Raw genomic sequence first — 20718 nt, 5'->3', positions numbered from 1 at the left:
TGATCGTTTAAAAACGTAGATACAAAGGCCCTAAACAATCAACACTATGACTGACATTTGCTGGTTGATGATTTACATATTCAAAAATAAAGTGTGTTATATTGTGTTCTTATTCCGTAAGAAGTTAGCATATTAGGTGAACTGTATATAGCGCAATCCTTAAAAAGCTAATTTTATGATTGACATTTGCTGTGTTTTTCTGAAAAAGATATATAAATGTGTATTTCCTTTTCCTTTTACCAAAAGTTAAATGTAACGTAAACATGATAATTTGTTTCGTAGATGTTAATGGGAAAGCAAGAGAATAAACGACGTCAAAAAAAAGCAAGAGAATAAACAAGAAAAAAAATACAAAATTTGTTTTTTGAACTGAAATATATATTATATTTGATCATACATAAATTGAATCTCCGTCTTATATACAAAAATTTAAAGTATCTTTTATATTTTTAATGCTTAAACTTGATCATGATTTTTCTTCGTTAATTCAGTTTATTAGATAGATAAACTAATCTAGCCTTATATATTTTTGGGTGAACTTCCAAAACAATACTCCTTTACTTCATGTAATAATTTAACTGAGATCACCACAATAATTGGCAAGCTATCTAGGGAAGAACCCAAAGACAAATGTGGTCTGACTTGACATGCTCCCATTAACTAATTGTTGCCACGAGAGAAAAAAAATGTAACAAATAATTACGATCTTAAGTGGTAAAAGCCGACGTATGGAAAGAAATTTTTTGTCTGCGCCACACGACCTTATACTCAGCCACAATTTGGAGATATATACTGTATGTATACACTGTATACTAAATACTATGATTTGTTTTATTTAACTTTACTTTAATTTGGTCATATACTTCTCTTCAGAATAATTATAATTCAACATAAAAATCGTTATAAAGTAATACAAATAGAAAGAAGAAATAAGAAGTGGATAAGAATCTTCTTCTTAGAGGCCAAGAAGTTACCCTTTTGCGTGGAAGTATGAAAGTATCCAACCCTGCACACTTCTCGTCTCAACCCCGCCTCTTTCTCCTTTTTAGTCATTAAAATTAGTGCTGGGCAAAAAATCCGAACCCGAAAAATCGAACTAAATCTGATCCGAAAAATTAGCACCGAACCTGAACCAAAATTGATTAAATATCCGAATGGGTTCAAAATTTTGGTATTTAAAAAACCGAAACCGAACCCGATCCGAACCGAAGTATTTCGAGTACCCGAATGTATCCGAAATAGATTTATATACTTAAATATATAAATTATTTTTAGATATAATGTATATTAAAAACATTCAAAATATATAAGATACCTTTAAATTTTCTAAAATACTCGAAAAATATATGAAAATAGTAAAAAGTAAATGTTTAAAATAGCTAAAGTATACTAAAAACACCAAAAATAGTTAAATATATATTGATTCTCTATCCAAATATTCAAAGAAAACCAATATATATGTTAAATTTAGGTATTTTAATATATTTGTTATTAAAACTTATATGTAATATATTATCTTTCTTATAGATTTTGAAAATTTAAAGTATATAATGAATTTTAAAATTTTAAAAATAATTTGAATGGGTTATCCGAACCCCAACCGAACCCGCAAAGATCCGAACCGAACCCGAACCGACATTTATAAATACCCGAATGGAGCTGAAATTTTTGACCCCGAAAACCCGAAATTCGAATGGACTGAACCGAAACCCGAATGGGTACCCGAACGTCCACCCCTAATTAAAATATTAACTAAAGTAATGAATTCCACATGTGTAATCTTTTGTTCACTCATTTTCCATATTGCAAAGAATCAGATAGATAATCCGTTGTACAAAGTTCCAAGGTCTTTGTAATTTATATATGCTTAGTTACTAGAAAGCATATACACAGAAATTTTGTTTTAGGAATAAATTAAAAGCAAAAGTAGAAAGAAATACAGCAGCCGAAATTGTAAGATCCACTTAAGCCGACGACTTCTCTGAAAATTAGCTTTCAAATGCCCCATTTGACATCGATTATTCATATCCTTTTTAGTTCCATTGCACTTACTTACTATGTACCATCATTCTATTTTGTTTGTTTTCCTTTTATCATTTGTAATTACATCTTTCTAAATAGTATTAATTAATGGTGTTAATTTAATATGTGTGAGAAAGTGAATGAAGAAGCCATATGTAAAAAAATTATATGACGTCCTAATCACACTTTCTGCTTTATCTTCTTTTTTCTCTCCTATAAATACAACAATTTCTTTCACACACTTCCCCTGGTTCCACATTAACTTCTCTATATATCTACTCTCTCCATAATAATCTTCTTCTAAACACACGCAATCACATAACTAGTACTGAGATCAATATCGTTATCAATGAATCTACCACCAGGGTTCAGGTTTTTTCCAACAGACGAAGAGCTCGTCGTCCACTTTCTCAACCGCAAAGCTTCACTCTTGCCTTGTCATCCTGACGTCATCCCCGACCTTGATCTTTACCCTCACGACCCTTGGGACCTTCCCGGTATATATACCCCCAAATATCTCTCCATATGTTTCATGCAACATATACGTTCATATTTGACTCTTATCTATATATGCATGCATGTAATTAGAGTGTGTATCATGTAAGTTATATATATAGTTGACAATATATACTTGTGTGTGTGATACTCTAAATTAAAAGACAGATTGATTGTTGTCACCAACTTAAGTAACCTATCTTTTTTTTAGCAGTATACTTTTGGTTGTTTGCTCTTTTTAAGGATTGTTTTTGTTTCCAAAATCTTAGAATTCACAAAAACACTAATATATAGAGCCAATCTCTACCTAATAAATATCCTTTTTATTCTCTTGGAAGGAATATTTTTATTGGTTAAGCATAATAATTTTGCTTTCTTCATAGTCATACATGTGCACATATATCAATCATTCGATCTCATGATACACACACACAATCAATCATATACAAATATTACGTACACACACACACCAAACACATGTACGTAGACATAAATACAATCAAACACACATGCTCTGGACATTTTATCTTACACTAACTTTGTTAGACTATATTTCAATCCATATTGTTTGGTGATGGACCATATAGTTAAGCAGGCATACAGTATAATAGATAAACCCATAGTTTATCACCATAACACAATGATAAACCTGATCTGGATAGTAAAAAAAAAGTTTCATACAATTGATCTCGAGTTTGATCCAAAAGAAAATGATCTCGAGTTTTTCCAAGTTCGAGATTATATAGTATTTGTTAATTAACTAAACTAATTTGCATATGTATAATTATAGGGAAAGCATTGCAAGAAGGGAGGCAATGGTACTTCTATAGTAGAAAGACACAAGAAAGACTGACAAGCAATGGGTATTGGGGATCAATGGGAATAGACGAGCCAATCTTCACAAGCTCCACACACAAGAAAGTTGGCATCAAAAAGTATCTAACGTTCTATCTCGGAGATTCTCAGACTAACTGGGTCATGCAAGAATATTCCCTCCCAGATTCCTCTAGTCGATCTTCTAAGAGATCAAACCGTGGTTCTACTAGTTCTACACATAAACCCGTAAATACCTATTTTGTCTCAAGACTACTTATTAACTCTGTAACTTAAAGTTTACGTTTCAGTCGTTATTCTTCAAAAAAAAAGATGGTTTACGTTTTCTGAAACCAAAATTACAATTTGACTTCCACGTACGTACGTGGCTTGGATTGTTTTGTGTTCAGGACTATAGCAAGTGGGTGATATGCAGAGTGTATGAACAAAACTGCAGCGAGGAAGAGGATGATGATGGGGCAGAACTCTCATGTTTGGATGAAGTGTTCTTATCTTTAGATGATCTCGACGAAGTAAGCTTACCGTAATAAAGATAAAAGCACCCAAAAAGAAAAGGTTTAGTGGGAAATTATTTCTATAATCTCTGTAGCGTAAAAGGAAAAGGAGAATGACATCATTCTTACAAGTTATATGTTGTAAGATTAACCATCTCCAATTTGCAAGAAAACAGAAGCAAAAAAAGGAAGAATCTCTAGTCATGTTGTATTTTTTTTACATTCCCTTCAAATATATCCTTTTAATACTGATTAATTATTTATGTTTAAACTATTTAAAACTCTACATACTGTAATCTAATTAAAGCGGCGAGCCAAAATTTGTGTGTATATATCTGATTTGAATAATAGCTATCCATAAAACAACCACAAACTATAAACCAATGAAACAATATCATAAAAATAATAGTTTATACTCAATTCAATCATTACCCTAAAATTATTGTAGGTTTCCCAATTAACTTGTAAATTAAACATACCTATTCTCTTTGCCTACTATACCTAAGATTAGGAGGAAAACCACATCTACTAGTCTGGGATAGAACTGCAGCCTACTTCTCCTTCTTTGGACAATATCAACTAAAATATATTTTATTGGTAGAAACGGATTAGAGTTTTGACTAACAAGATCCAGCACATTTGAACGCTTTTATATAAGAAATGAAAATAATGATTATGTTACCACTGGATGCATGCAGATGGGACTTCAAAATGTTGGTGAATAATAATGGAGAAATGCTAATAGTGTGTTTAAAAAGTTATAGAGACCACACTAATTTTTTTTTTATTGTTCTTTCTTTCTTGAAAGTTTATATGATTTCTAATTCAACTCAACAAACGAACCAACAAATAATAATAGTATTTCTCTATTTCTTTTAGATGGAAGAGGCAGGTAGCTTGGAGAACAATGTTTTTAATAATAAGTCATAGAGCCCTAAGATTTAGAGGTATATTATATGTTGGGATCAGAATCATCAGATTGCATTTGACTTTGGTATTCTTTTAATTTATAACAAAAATATTGAGAAGTATTGTCTTTGAACTTTGAAATAAGATATGAGGAATTTATAGGGAACTTTTGAGAAAATAGTGAGAGAATTCTCTTTTTATGAGACAGTCCTAAGCTTTAGAAGACAAGAAACTGGCCAGAATAAAGAATACATAATTTAAATAATATAAGCATGTTCTGTTGAAGTACATAATTTTTCAGGTATGACCTCTACATTTTATATACGTGTGGCTTAAACCTGACCGGTCTATGGTAGTAGGATTGGTGTTTTGTTAATTATTTATAAGAATTTGGCAATCGAGAGCCTTTTGCTCCAAGTTATAGTACTCTCTCTATAGATGTTTGATTGGTTTTAGTAGTTGTCTTGTGTCGCCGAGCCAAGCAACATTTTCTTTCCATATCTATTATATAATTTAATTTTCTATTTTCTTTTATGGGTGCTTGCTTAGCAAGCACTGACTCATGTATGATGCAAGCACCTTGCACACATATTAATGATAAGAAACACAAAAATTGAAAGGACAAAAATTTGAAGTGGTGCAAACATTAGGATAGGAATTAAATCATTGTAGTTTTAAGGGATGGTTATAGAAACTTTCATGGTTCTGCTGAGTTAGATACTCATAATCATAAATCCAGATAATTTCAGTGGTAAGAAGTAGGTAAACCATGTACCTATGAGCTTTCTAACAAAAAAAAAGATTTCCTCTACTTAGCCTAAACCAATTCGAAATTAAGCATTTGATTCACTTAAACTTAGGAATGCAGAAAAGCAAACCAAACCAAACATAACAAAGCATCCATTTATTAATTCCATTGAACAAATCAATAACAACACTTCCTACACTACATTGCAAAATTCCAAATTAATAATCAAATAAACAAGTTCTAGCCATCGACTAGATGGTCAAGACTCATTACAAGACCATACAAAAAAAACACAAGACCCATGAATATACAAAAGGACCAAAGAGACAAGGAATAATACTATACATATTACATAAGCTTTTTGGTGTGTCTCTCTCTCACCAATAGAGAAAAGCTTTCAAGTTCCATCAATGGAGAGTCTGCTTCAAGCTTCCATTAAGCAGAGACATTAGCCCCCCTCCATGAACTCTCTCCTCCGGAATCATAAAGTCAAAGACATTCCTCCCGCTCCTGTTATTGTTTGATTCTGTTTCTAGTCTTTCAGTGTTTGAGAAGCTTAAGGACTTCATTGATGGAGGCACAAGAACCTGCATTGGTATCATCTGCATCCGTCTTTGCTCAATGGACTCTGTGCAGTCAGAGACCGCACTAACTCCAGCCTGAGAATGATCAGTGGTAGTAGTGGTGGTTTGAGAAGAGGTAGAGACAACAAGACCACGGAAAAGTCCTGGCCCTATCAAACCAATCTTGCTTCCACCTTTGTCCTGACACATACTATTATGAGCAGCACATAAACCACTCTTTCCTCTAGCAAACTTCTCGCAGTTACCTCCCCAAGAACACCGTTTGCCACCTCCATGAGCCTTGCAAAAATCAGTACTACCTTGCGCACTCTTCTCACACCCAATAGACTTACACCGTTTCCCACCTCCATGCTTCACACAACAATCAGTCCTCCCACGAGCGCTCTTAGTGCACCCCGCCACAACACATCTCTTCCCACCACCGTGAGCTACACAGAAACTCGTCCCACCATGCACGCTCTTAGGGCATATCCCACCTCCATCAAACATACAACGTTTCCCTCCACCGTGTGCTTTACACAGAGGAGTACTACCTTCAGCTCCTTTAGTACATCCAGCGAATATGCAACGCTTCCCACCACCATGAGCTTTGCAGTAGTTCGTACTCCCTTGAGCACCTTTTGTACACCCTGGAGACTGACAACGCCTCCCACCACCATGCGATATACAAAGACCAGCTTGTCCCTCAGCGCTTCTTGTGCATCCTTCAACTCTACACCTCTTACCACCACCGTGCTTTATGCATAGCCCTGACTTGCCACGTGCAGCCTTAGCGCATCCCTCAGGAAAGCCACACCTTCTTCCACCTCCGTGAGATATACAGTAATCTGTTTTGCCCTCGGCGCTCTTTGTGCACCCCAAGTGCTGGCATCTCTTTCCTCCACCATGTGCTTTGCAGAAGGTTGTTTTGCTCTCAGCACCTTTGTTGCAACCTGCCTTTTGGCATCTCTGCCCACCTCCATGGCCAATGCAGAGCCCTGACGCTCCTCTAGCTCCTTTGGCACATCCCATGAACTTGCATTTCTTTGGGTTGGTCGTCCTGTGCTGAGTCCTGTCAGAGAAAGCAGCTCCTATGGAGAACTCTGACTCATCAACTCCAAAGTTAGTACTACACTCTTGCATTCTTAAAGGTCTTCTAAGGGATGACATATAGCCACCTGAACGCTTTGTAGAGGTAGAACCTTCATCAGCTTGGGAGACGTTAGTGTCTGTATACGTCAACAAGGAACAATCAAGTCCGCTGAAACTGTCCATGGTCAGTGCAGGAAGGCCGAGCTGTAGAATGGAGTCACCACCTGATGAGAGTTCCTGAACAGTCCCGGATGAAGCTGAGACTTTGTTGTTATTGTCATTAACCCTTACACTGTAATAATACGAGGGTGGTGTTGGACCTAAACCGAGAACCAAACCGCAACCCCCATCAGGACAGTTGGAAACATCATAACAAAGCTTATGGTTGTGGTGCGAGTTGCTTCCAAGGCATTTCAAGCTGAGAGAAGTATCACCAAAACGAGCCACACTCTCGTTCAAATCCATGTTGAAGAAGAAGGGAAGGGATGCACAGTAGAATACTTAGAATAATAACTCGTAAAGCTATAAACATAAAATCAACTTGAGATATAAACATCTCCCACCACTAACAAACCCCCATGTGTCTGCCCTGTCCATCTTCAAGATAAGAAGAGCAAAAACCTTTCTGCAACAAGTTACAATATCTATGTCAGTAACAATGACATGAGAGAAATAATTAAAAAAAAAAAGAACAGATTAGAGTCAATAGTAAAAAAAAAACTGCAGTTAAGAGATTAAAAAGTACAGAGCAATAATTGGGTATAACAACTGTGTCTGAAAAGGACTAAGTACCAACCAAAAAATGACTTATGGTTAAAAAGTGAAACGTGAGGTTACATCTTTCTTTTGCTAAAAAATAAATTTTCAAAACTAGAGATTTCCCAAGAAAAACAGAATGAAAGAAAGGGAAAAGATAAGCAGGGCTGGTTCTGAGCATATAGCCCCCCTTCTCAGCATTAATCTATAGCTTTTACTAAATCCTCTACAGCTATCAAAAAATCAAAATGTTAGAGGCGGATAAGATTGGTTTTTAGAGTAGTATAAAGTAAAACTCAATAACTTGTATCAAAACCTTGATAGTCAACGTCTTTATTATAAATGATGGACAACAATATCTCATAATTTCTAATGTAGATGAAAGATCCAAACACAAATAACAAGATCTAAGGTAATATTTTGTTTATAAAGAAAATTAAAGAAAAAGAAACACCATGGAGTCAACAAGATTCCGATATCTATAATATCAAAAAGTTTGTTAACTTGAAGAATTAAATGCACAAAAACATAAAGAATCTAAGATAATCAGTTCAATTATTAGGAAACCATACTACTATAAAAAGTTATCAGCTTGAAGGTGAGAGAACATAACTCAATTTCAGACACAACAGATAAGCCTAAGATGTTAAGACAATTACAGAAACATTTAAAGTAATAAATTCAGGAAACAAACCATGCATTTTGATTCATCATTCAGTACTTTGATCAATCACTAATAAAAGTAACAAAAATTACTAAAAGAAGAAATAAAAACCTGATGGATCTGAGAGACAAGAGAGAGAGATTCGGTAAGCAAAGAGAAAAAAAAGGAAACGTTGGAAACTGAGACTCTCCTCGTCTCAAAATCTAGGTAAGAGCAAGAAGGAGAAGAAACAAAAAAGACTGAACACAGGTGTCTAAATATTATCGGTCTTTAGAAGAAAGAGAATAGTTGAGATATTATTATGAGCGTGGACGGCTCAGGTCCTTCTCGTTAATAACCCGCGAGAAAGAGAGCATTAAATTTACCTGATATGCCCTTTGTAACCGTCGCTAGTAACGGTTCTGATTGGATGAGACAGTGCTCTATTTTGGGAAATCAATTAAATTTGCTTTTCGATGAAAACGACGCCGTTATAGGGCTAAAAGTCTTATATACCCCCTTGCTGTCCGTTTGATTTCGAGTGGTAGTGTTGTTCCGACAAGTCACTTCTGATTTAAAATGGAAACCCATTATCGTCTTAACGCGACAAAACTGATTCCTTTCCAAAGTTTTATGACGTCATCTTAATATAATGAAAACTGGAGTTTTTTATTTATTTATTGATAATGATATATCAGCTGACTGAGTATTACGAACTTAATGAAGTTTATTATTTTCTGTTATTTTATATGTGGATGTATTTATATATAAGATAAAAAACAATATTTTCTCATGCCAGAAATATGGAGTAACAAATAGAATTAGCTGGCATCATGAAACCTAACATTATTGAATTTTTAATTAGATTCCACTATCCAAATGCGAAGCACTTGTAGCATAAAGCTGCTAATGATTCTATCCTTTTATTTTATGATTGAACTTACATAGATCTATGTCTAGATCTGTACGTTCAAATGGTCAGTTTCTATTTAAACATAAGACATTTTAATCAAAACATTATTTATAAATTTATGTGTATATATACATAAATAGTAAAAACAAAAACAAACAAACACACAAAAAGGCTATGTTTATAATTTTTTTTAAACATACTTATAGTTTTCTTACGCCTTTTTGTTCACAGATCTCTAATGATGTCTGATTAAACATTACTATAACTTTTCCTTCAAATACAAGAAAGCAAAAACATATTAAAACTGATGTACACAAATGCAAAAATTTCGTTTGAAATAACCCAACATCTAATTGATTAATGGGACGAAAATGCAAGATGTGCGTCGCTGAGAGTGAGAACAAGTATGAACGACTTATTTATATTTTAGTGCGGTCTATGCTTTTTATTTGCTTTTTTAATACTATTGATTTCATTTTTGTCGTGATAGGGAATTGTCTCAGCCATATACAAGAAGACTATTTAATAAGAAAAGAAATTTGATTTTTATGTTGTTCCAAGAGGCAATTCCGATTACGTCAGCCAATTAGGTTCCTTGCAGAGTGGAAGAATCTAATTATTTATTTAGAGGAAAAGTACAAAATGAAATAAAATAAAAGGAATCTTATTATTTTATTGTTTAAGTTGATAACGTCAGCCTCGGCCTCAACTCTCCACGCGAACGGCTGACGTTGCCAATATTTTATACCTTTTATACTTTATATTATGTTACAATTATAAAAATCTGGTAAACAATGTTATGTGGAAACAAGAAAGCCTTGTTGTATTACTTTGAGACAACGTCTAGGTTTTGACTTCATGAATAGAGTTTTAAGAGGTCGTTCGCCTGCAGAACATCTTTTACTTCAGAGAGTTTGTTAACTGTCCTTAAGCCAAAAAGGGTTTGTTTACTGTTGTAAAACCGCTAAGAATCCTAGATGGATCTTACAAAATTGTAATTGATTCTAAACAAACAACACTAGGCCCAAGGCTGGCCCAAGCCATCAACCTTATCTATCTTTATTAAAATAGGAAACAAATTGTCCTTAAGCCAAAAAGGGTTTGTTTACTGTTGTAAAACCGCTAAGAATCCTAGATGGATCTTACAAAATTGTAATTGATTCTAAACAAACAACACTAGGCCCAAGGCTGGCCCAAGCCATCAACCTTATCTATCTTTATTAAAATAGGAACATTACAAATTTTTCTAGATGGATTTTTAAAGATGGAACTCATATATTTAAATTAAATGACTCATTCTTTATATATAATATGTATCATAGTCTAATTTTGCATTGATGTATTTCTTTAAATACAGTTTTTCTTTTTGTCTATATTTCATATATGATTTTTACATTTATTACATGTCGATTTAAATAAGATATATACTAAGAATACTAAAAATACTAATCGTTCTATAATTACCCTATACAATTCATTTTAAATTGATCAGTATACTTTCATTGGCCATATTAATTTATTAGTACGAATAACATTAGGTAGATAAGTCATAGACACATACATAAAGATATGACTATTCTTATAACTACGTTGGACCTAATCTACTTTCTAAAACAAATAACACATAGCTTCATATATTGTATAGAATATAGTAATATTGTATAATATTATACTTATACAATAATACTAAAAACAAACCAAACTGAAATATAATATATATCGAAAATGCTTTGAACCATTACACACAAAATATATTGGACCTCGGAGATAAAATTCACTTTGAAATTACATAATAATTATTTTAAAAAATTAAATTTCGTAATGTACAAAAAACATAAGTTTTATATAAAATTTTGTGTTACAATAAAAAGACACAACTCACGCTTGCAAAATGTTATTTTTACATACGAAAGACAGTTTTGATATTGTTCTTTAAACACAAAATTAAATTATACAAACTCGATACTACATAAAACTAAACAATATAGAATACATTTTAAAAATAAAACCCGTGTGGGTGTGCATATGTTTATATAATATATAAATATATTATGTTACACATATTTTCATATAAATAATACCCCAATGTAAGTTTTGTATGATAAATATTGAAAATACAAAAATATATAACACTATATATTTTAAATAATACAGAAAAAATCTACTTTACGTTATTTTAAAATTTAAAAATCAAATTTAGTAATTAAACACATTGCTTATTTAAACACATTAGTACACATTGTTATTTATCAAAATTTTATATTAATACACATTGGCAATCATGTATAACATTTAGTAAAAATAAAGATAAAAAAAAAATGACTCCCGCTCGACCAGTTTTCTATTAACACTAGAAGTATGATTGATTTTTGTTTGTTTTGTGAATTACCAAAGTCAATATAGGAACCGTGATTCTTGAAAACTAGACGTAAATTTTTAATTTCTTTAAGCTCAAAATTTCAAAGCTGCATAGTTTAGTAGGATGCTAATAATATGGTCACAGGCCTGTTGGCTTATAAAAAAATTTCGGTTTAAAATCTCTAATAATAAGATTGTGTAAAGCTCCTCTTAAACAATTCGAAGTCTAAATTTCTCAATGCTAAAAAACTCTCTCTAGACAAATCAAGATCCCACAAGCCCTTTGAACCGAGCGTACGACATTATGAATACCAACGAGATCACACAAATTGCCCCCGTCACGATACAAACCTGCAACAACAAAACCGATTTTAGGTTAACCCCGAGAACTTTTTTCTTCTATATCAAGCAAATGGAGATTTGGTTATATACCCATTTGAACATGTATCCGTGGTTATCGTTCCACGTGTATGGAATGTTCATCCCGAAAATTCCAGCGACTAGAGAGTAAAATGCTGAGCAAACGGTTCCAGAACTTAACACAACCTCCAACTGCAAGATTTTTTTGAAGATGATCAAGAAGAGAAACTCAGGAGGATGACAGAAAGAAACACTTCAGCTTTCAACGTTCACTTACCTTAATCAGCTCATTACGATGATTGTCCATCTGCAAAACCATAAAACCAATGATATAGGCTTTATTAGACAATGATATTATGATTATTAAGATTTCAAGAACATAATTAAAAATGGTTACCTGAATGTTAATGTAATCATCCGTATCATCGATATACTCACGTAGCTGAGTCAAATAAATTGGGAGTTAGAAGAACAATTTTTTAAAATCAACAAAAAGAAAAATTATGCTGCAAATAACAAGAAAAGAAGAAGCAAGAAGATAACCGTTGTTAATTTGTTAAAAGTGCTGTCGATTTGCATGAAGTATGCCTGTAAAGGATATCGAAACATATGTTTTAGACTTCACTTGTGAATGGAAGATAAGTAGATAAGATTAAACAAATAATTTGTGCAATAAGAACGAACCTCGAGCAACATTTCAAGTTGTTCAATATCGTTTTCATCCTCACGAACTGTGGCTACACTAGCTTTTGAGATCTTAGAACCTATTGTTGGGGAAGTAAGATAGAAATTTGGACTACCAGCTGCTGAGGAAGCACTAGAGAGCTTCCTTGAAAGGTAAAGATCAGCCATATCATCGTCATCATCCAGCAAATGTTCAAGCTCATCTCTTACCTACAAAAGGCGGTGAAGCCTCTTAATTGTTTATTTCCATTACAAACTTTAAGAGATGAACACTGCCTCACCTTTTGAACTCGAGCTGTCAACCGAGTGGTGACACTCTTCAACTTCCGAACTCTATCCAAGTTATGGCTACTAATCTACAAGATTAATGTATAAAAACACCGTTGAAAACTGGACCACTGGTGATGCCTGGTATACTTAAACGGTGAACTACCTACCTTTGAGGCAAGCTCATCCAAAGTAGGGTAGGCAGCTGTTTCTAGCTCCGTTGTCCTTGCAGCTAAGAAGCTACACATAGCTTCCAAGAAAACTTCCAGTGCACGGAATTCAAATGGGGTTTCTATAATGCAACAGGCAGAGACATTTGAATAAACCACAAAAAAAAGGATATAAAATGTTACGAAAAGCTATAAGTCTGTAGGGGATAGTACCATCTTCTCCACCAACATCAGCATCATTTTGTGTAGCTGAACTCTCTTTCCCCTCTCCTTGACCATGTTGTGCTTTGTTTCCAACTGGTAAGCGTCTTTCAAGCTCCTTCACAACGGGGATAACATTTTCATTCGATGGATCCCGAAGCAAAACCTGTAATAAATCAAGTCATTAATACAAATATCATATAAGGTTTATCTTCATTGGCAATCATCCATCAAGAGACATTGAAGGAAAACATATTTATGCAATGCTAGACCCTAATTCTCTAAGCAATTCATGGATGAAAGCATGGATGAAACTGTGAGTCTTTCAACTAGTACTAGTAACCTATCCGAGCAGGGCGGATCGGATATTTTGAGAGCAATTAACATTTAGTAAGAATATTAATTTAATTAAAAAATCTTTCCATAATTTAAGGATGTCTATGTATATAATTTCTAAAAATTTGGAAAGGGAGACAAGGTCAAAACCCCTATAAATCTAAGTGACCGAAAAGGAAACAAATAGTAAACTAACCTCATCGGAAGTGATGATCGCCTTGATATGCTGCAACCCACCACACACATACACACACAAAAAAAAAAAAAAAAAAAAAACATAGTCACACTACGTACGAAACAACAACAAAAACAAAAGGAACAATCCTGACCTCCAAATTCAGCACAATGGCTCTCTCTCGTACGAGAATAGTGGAAGGGTAAGATAGATTCGGGTCAATAATCCTTAGATCACGAGCGTGGATCTGAACACGGTGCATGACAGCATACTTATCGACATCAAGCGCCTCGCTCTCTCCCGTCGCGTTTATAAGCACCCAGTTCCACGACGACGGTTGAGACGCCTTCTTCTTCTCCCCCGCCGCAACCACGTACCCGTTGATATGCGCCATGTCTACAAAACAGAGAGAGTCCCTCCCACCTTTTTGCTCAAGTGTTCATGCGAAGTCGACGGAGGAAACAAATAGCATAATGTATTCAGAAAAAAAAACGAAACTCCGAACTCTCTGGCTCCTTTTTCACTTAATAGATTTTGCAAATCTTTTCATGCCTATCTTTTCACATTCGTTTTGTGTGTTTGTTGGAGAGTTTTAAGAGTTTAAGACAACAAACAAAAAGGAAACGTGGTTTTTCTGTCAAGAGGTTAATACTATTTTCAAACCAAACCGGAGATAACCGAAGTAAACTGGTGATGTTGCTCATGATTTTTTTTTTTTTTGAATGATGTTGCTCATGATTAATGGTAGGTTATGCCTCTCCGGTGATTTAGCCGTACCTAACCAAAATATCCAGTTCTTTTGGGTAAAGTAAAGATAATCTCATAGTATAAAAAATATAATTATCCGGACTAGCAAACGATTTTAACAATTATCTGAATCATTCAAAACTATATTTCTTAAACTAAACAAATATATTTCAAAATCAAAAGTACATGCAGTTAGTCGAAGATCCAATCTAGATAAATACGAATCTGATAAAAATTAAATAATAATTTAAATATCTGAATGATAGGTTCTACAAAGGAATAACTATTTTGAAAGTTAATTTAAATTTTAAATATGCATTAAATAATATTTGAAATTATTTGAACTGATTTGATTTTTAATAATTATTTAGATGATTTGTTCTGAATTATGAAAATTAATATGATTTTAATTACAACAGTATAGTTTTATATTTTAATTATAAAACTACTAAAACATTTCAAAAATCATAATAAATCTCTTATATTTTATGAACAATACGTTTAAATAACACAAAATTTCCAAAATTTTAAATAAAAATTTTAATTTGAATAAATCCTACATTATTTAACAAAAAAAATGAAATGTAAAAGATTCACAATTTCCTTTTTTATTCATCTCTCCCAATTGCATAAAGCTTAATCAATAAGCATATTTATAGTTTTTTCTTTAAAATATAAAAATTTAGAATCTATAGAAATCAGATTCTAATGCTCAAAGAATGTTTCAAGTCCCCTACATGTAGAAGATGCTGACCCAAACCAATCTTCCTCTTCCCAACTTCATCAACAACGCTAAGATCCTTACAGACATCAACCTCAAACTTCACCACCGCTTCTTCCATCTTCCCCAAACGAATCTTCTCAAACCCCAAAAGATGCTTCCTCGGCGACCCGTGAACCGCCGGAGGCGTCGTGAACAAAAACACCGTGTGGATCCCTTCTCTGTCTCCACCGTTCCGTACCTTAACATGAACCTCAAACGCCGTTCCGACAGTGTTCTTTTCGCAGTGCGGTCCTAACGCGTCCAGCGACTGACATTCCGATGATCGGCAAACGTGGTTCTCTTCAAGACGGAGAGAGACAGCACGTGGAGGAGCTTTGGCTAAGCTGTGGCTGAACTTGGTGTAGCTGAGCCCATCTCCGAAGGCGTAAACTGTTTCTCCGGTGTAGAACCGGTACGTCCGACCCGGATACCCGTTTGATGTATCGGGTCTCATGTTCATGTTCGTCATCGGTACTTTCTCCACGTAGGATTGTGGATACCACGTCATCGGTAATCTTCCACCTATTAAAAAAAACAGAACTCACCGGTTATCTTCGGTTTAACCTAACGAACTTTTAATTACTGAAACAGAATTAACCGGTTATCACTGGTTTAAGCTAACGAACTTTCAAATACAAAAACAGAGTCTTACTTGGATTGTAACGGCCAAAGATGACATCAGCTATGGCGATGCCGCCAGCTTCTCCAGGATAACCAACCCATAATATTCCGGCGATCTTCGGATCGTTCTTGGCGAAGGTAATGTCGAAACCTCCACCGGACATGATAACTAGCAAGACCGGTCCTTTGGCTGCTTTAGCCACTTGGGTCACAAGGTCTTGTTGTTTCCCGGGAAGGTTCAGATCGATTCTGTCGCGGCTCTCTGCCTCGATAGACTGATCTGCACCTATAACAAGCACCGTCGCCTCAGCTTCTGCTGCTAGTTTCGTGGCGGCATCAACATCCGCCACCGCGCAAGCTACATTGGAGCAGCCTGGTAGATACGTGGTGGACACCGTCGCGGCTAATCCCTGGAGCGGTGTCGTGTATTTACACGGCGTGCCTTCGTAGTTTCCAATCATTGTTTTGGTGACATTCGCGTTCGGACCAATCACGGCTAGTGTTTTGATTGTTGTAGGAGAAAGCGGTAAGGAACCAGTGTTTTTTAATAGGACAATGCCTTGTCTTGCTGCTTCTGCGGCTAGCTCTTGATTTGAAGGCGTGCAAACGTCTTTAGGACCGAGCCCGCCGTAGATTTGCTTCTTTGGATCTCCATCGAAGAATCCTAAACGCATAAGGGTTAGAAAATTGTTCGAAATCGCTTTGTCGATAGCTGTCACGTTGACCAAACCCGCGTTAACCGCGGCTTCTGTGTGCTGACCCAGGAATGAACCACAGTTCAAGTCCAAACCTGCGTTGATAGATATAGCTGCAGCTTCCTCTGGAGTCTTGGTATAGTGCTGGTTCTTATACAACACATCTACTGAATCACAGTCCGAAACAATGTACCTATTTAAAAACAAAAACTATAAGTCAGAACCTAAACATTTTCAAATTTTACATCAAATGGGTCTTAAATTTTTAACCTACTGAACGGATCAGGTAATTACCCGTTTAACTTCCATTCACCACGGATAACACCAGAGAGGAGATCAGGATCAGCGCATGTTGGTATACCGTTAACTTTATTGTAAGAACACATAACACTCGCCACATTCCCATCAAGCACACAACTCTTGAACGGTGGTTGATATGTATCATCCATATCTTGCTGATTCACCTACTCCAACAAAAACACACAAAAAACAGTTAGTACACGCACTTAAAATGTCTTTCACCAATAAATATCAAACCCATGTCTCTGCACTTTAACAAAACAGAACATGAACCAAATTAAATGACCTAAAAGCTTGTACTAAACCGATCACAACTAACATATTGAGCTACAAGTGACCTAGTCCGAATTTAGTACAATTGAACAACTACACCGAAAACAATACTGAAATAAATTTTGTTACATCCATATCAAATCATCCATATACAGTAATAACTATAAAGCATCCAAATTTCAAACCGTAATCAAACACACTATAAATGTGACAAAACAACTAGGACAAGACACTGAAAATGTATCGTTCATTAGATTAATGGGTTTGAGTCTTTACCACGGCGTTGAAAGTGTAACGTTCTATGCCTTTCCAATTATCAACGTCGTAAGCGGTGTAGTGTTTGCAGCAGGCGGCGACTTTGAGGCGGTTAGCATCGCTGCTTTCAGTCTCTTGAAGACCCTTAACATATTCTGAAGCATACTTGCTAGAAAGCAATGGATCTTCTCCAGGAGTCTCTTGTCCTCTTCCCCATCTCGGATCTCGGAATATATTAACATTCGGTGACCAATACGTTAAACCGGCTAATCCAACATTGTACATTCCCCTGGCTTCCGTGGAGACAACCTTAGCAAATGAGTAAAAAACATTGTCATCCAAAACAGTACAAAAGAAACTATTGAAAAAGTTAACTTGTACCTTTTTTTTTTTTTTAATTTAACCTTACGAAAGAGAAAGAAAGAGAGGCGCAGTTGCATTAAAAACTAAGATATTTACATTATCCAAAAAGATTAACAAAAGCAAAAGATGAACAAAATAAATAAAGAAACAATAAAAGAATACTATAGGGTAACGCTAAAATAACATTTTATTCTAAAATAGCAAAACTAGCACACATGAAGAAGTTACCAAGATAATATAATTAAAAAGTAAAATGTTTTTATTTATTTTATATTTAAATTTATCTATTATGTATAGACTATTATTTAAGGATGGAGTTAGGGTAAAAACTTGAAATTTGGATTAACTAAAACAATTTACATTTTAATTAATGTTATTTTGAGAATTATTCTTCTTGTCTGTTATTTTTGTCATAATGCTGTTTATGTTATTTAAAGGATTTGAATGGTTGAAAATGGGAAAAAATTATTTACCTTGCCAATGGCTTGAAACAGAGATACGTTGAAAGAAGCGGCGGTGAGTATGACCTGGGGGAAGCTCGTGGCGCCGGGAACTTGGCCGGAAAAATGCGTGCCGGGTCCGATGTAAGAAACGCCGTGAAGTGCTTCTGACCACCATTCATACGTCGGAATCCCAAGCCGTGTCACGCCATTAGCTTTATTCACTAAGAACCCGATCTTTTCTTGCAACGTGAGCCTCCCGACAAGATCAGCCACTCTGGCTTCGATCTTCAAAGCGCTGTTGCAGAAACCATAAGCGGAGAGGGATGAGTTTCCGGCGACATCGCAGGCAAAAACAGGCGTGGATTGAGCGTTTGATGAAGCTGAGAAACAGAGGAAAACAAGAAACACAGATAAAACAGAGGTCGGGTCTCTCTTTCGCCTTGTTAGCGGAGAAGAAGAGCCCATTGTGTTGTGTTTCTACTCTTGGGATTATATTTTGTGTTTTGGTTTAGTGATACTATTTATAAACTAACAAGCTAGAACGCTCACTGAAGAATATGTGATCTTTATAAATAATTGAGGATTGTATTATTACTCTTTTATAATTTGAATATTGTATTCTACCTATTATATTTGAGAACATGAGGTTCTTGACGTAGAATGATACCATACCACGAACGATATTCGAGGAAATAAACAATGATACCATACGGTGTATAATATATACCTTTGTTCTTTCATCTTTTAAAAACTTATTTTACTTAATGATTTAATAGTTTTTAATAAAATTATAGATATAAAGAAGAAAAAAAAAGCATGCGAGTGGGCTTTAGCTTTAACTTTTATACATATACATGAGTGCAGATTGAATATTCAACCCGGACGAGTTAGTCCAGTGGTACTCCGAGGCTTCGGCTGAGGGAACGCGGGTTCGAAACTCGGGCGGGGAGGCGTGTCCAGGGTCTTAACCGGTACAGACGCAGGCTGGCGCCGTGCCTAGGTGGTGGGTCCCGAAGGGGCCAACACCTGGTTAAAAAAAAAAAAAAAAAAGATTGAATATTCAACGTACAGTATAAAATTAACTTTTAGGTATAAATTAAATGTACGTATATATATTCTTTTGAGTATACAATGTTTCAGGCGACCCCATATCAACTTTTGATTTATGCTTTTTCAAAACCACGAAAGATTTGGTTTCTAGTCAGTGTATTCTTCAGGTCCAAAAGCATAATGGATATTTAAAAAGGAAGGGGACAATATTATCTGTTAACTGATGAGTTGGTTGTGTTTGGTTTATACTGATACATATTTTCAAAATACGTTAATTTTTGACTTCTTTAGCTTAAATTCGATTTTACGACTATGTATTAATTATTTTAAAATTATTTACATGCTGTCATATATTCATTAATCAATGGTCAATGGTTTACGATGGAAAAAAATATAATTTTCTGAAAGGATGAGAAAAAGAAATCATAGATCCCAATAAGCAAGAGTGTTTGGTAGTGACCCGTGATGGTGTCGTATTACTCATCAAATGGTAGATTTTGTCGAGCTTCAAACTGCAAGTTGCGTTCTTTTGTCTCGAGTCCGTGAATCTTAATGGTTTCCGCAGTTGTTTTTACTTACGTGACAGGCTGCCACTTCGAGGTTCTCTCTTACGCGTGACTTACTAGCATTATATCACTTCATGTACATCAAAACTAGTTTATAAAGCGGTTTATATATTTTCGTAAATTATGATTAAAGATAGCTTGGCAATATTTCCAAAATATCCCAACTAAATCCAACTAGCTATGAAGTTGTTTTGATTCGTAACATATGATAAAGACAATGTTTCAATTTTTAAAAAAAGAAATAAAAAGAAGCACCACTGGATTTAACTTTACGTATATATGAGTATGAGTATTATGTACATGGTATTGTCATTTGAGTAGTATATATACCGAGTTTCTGTAAACGCGTTTCTTGTCATTGACAACATTCACCAAAAGATTTTCTATTAAAAATTAGCTCTACTCCCCAACGAAAAAGAGGCAAAATTTCAAAAGATATTAGATGATTTCATTTGGTTTTTGCAAGATATCTATCAACTATATAGGCCATTGAACCACATCAACATCCAATGCATGTGTGTTTGGAACAAAATGTTGCAAGTTGCAAATATATACTATCACATGTACGAACAAATAGTTAATGACTTGGGATAGTGACCCTTTACATAAACATATGTATAAA

The 20718-nt window shown here is 34.7% G+C and overlaps 4 protein-coding genes across 4 annotated transcripts; 1 reads left to right on the top strand and 3 right to left on the bottom strand.

Moving 5' to 3' along the window:
- The first annotated feature begins 2273 nt into the window (after positions 1-2273).
- LOC108805790 (NAC domain-containing protein 104) lies at positions 2274-4101 on the top strand. The gene is made up of 3 exons (XM_018577731.2): positions 2274-2519; positions 3308-3579; positions 3741-4101. Exons 1-3 carry the CDS (start codon positions 2372-2374, stop codon positions 3876-3878), a joined length of 558 nt encoding a protein of 185 aa, XP_018433233.1. The 5' UTR covers positions 2274-2371; the 3' UTR covers positions 3879-4101.
- A 1542-nt stretch (positions 4102-5643) lies between these two features.
- Positions 5644-8867, bottom strand: LOC108813427 (uncharacterized). The gene is made up of 2 exons (XM_018585977.2): positions 8689-8867; positions 5644-7782 (listed from the first exon to the last, which is right to left on the bottom strand). The coding sequence occupies exon 2, from the start codon at positions 7620-7622 to the stop codon at positions 5910-5912; it is 1713 nt and encodes a 570-aa protein (XP_018441479.1). The 5' UTR covers positions 7623-7782; positions 8689-8867; the 3' UTR covers positions 5644-5909.
- A 3060-nt stretch (positions 8868-11927) lies between these two features.
- Positions 11928-14601, bottom strand: LOC108809895 (magnesium transporter MRS2-2-like). The gene is made up of 11 exons (XM_018582031.2): positions 14175-14601; positions 14042-14071; positions 13522-13675; positions 13309-13430; positions 13153-13227; positions 12872-13081; positions 12731-12775; positions 12585-12629; positions 12465-12494; positions 12260-12379; positions 11928-12178 (listed from the first exon to the last, which is right to left on the bottom strand). The coding sequence occupies exons 1-11, from the start codon at positions 14412-14414 to the stop codon at positions 12092-12094; spliced, it is 1158 nt and encodes a 385-aa protein (XP_018437533.1). The 5' UTR covers positions 14415-14601; the 3' UTR covers positions 11928-12091.
- Positions 14602-15357: 756 nt separating this feature from the next.
- On the bottom strand, positions 15358-19050 carry LOC108813037 (beta-D-xylosidase 4). The gene is made up of 5 exons (XM_018585464.2): positions 18511-19050; positions 17696-17983; positions 17141-17310; positions 16183-17039; positions 15358-16052 (listed from the first exon to the last, which is right to left on the bottom strand). Exons 1-5 carry the CDS (start codon positions 18943-18945, stop codon positions 15466-15468), a joined length of 2337 nt encoding a protein of 778 aa, XP_018440966.1. The 5' UTR covers positions 18946-19050; the 3' UTR covers positions 15358-15465.
- Positions 19051-20718: the final 1668 nt, after the last annotated feature.

The sequence above is a fragment of the Raphanus sativus genome, chromosome 6, assembly GCF_000801105.2.
Source record: "Raphanus sativus cultivar WK10039 chromosome 6, ASM80110v3, whole genome shotgun sequence".
NCBI classification, from domain to species: Eukaryota; Viridiplantae; Streptophyta; class Magnoliopsida; order Brassicales; family Brassicaceae; genus Raphanus; species Raphanus sativus.
The sequence above is the reverse complement of the archived record's forward strand: the minus strand, read 5'-3'. Positions and strand labels throughout refer to the sequence as shown.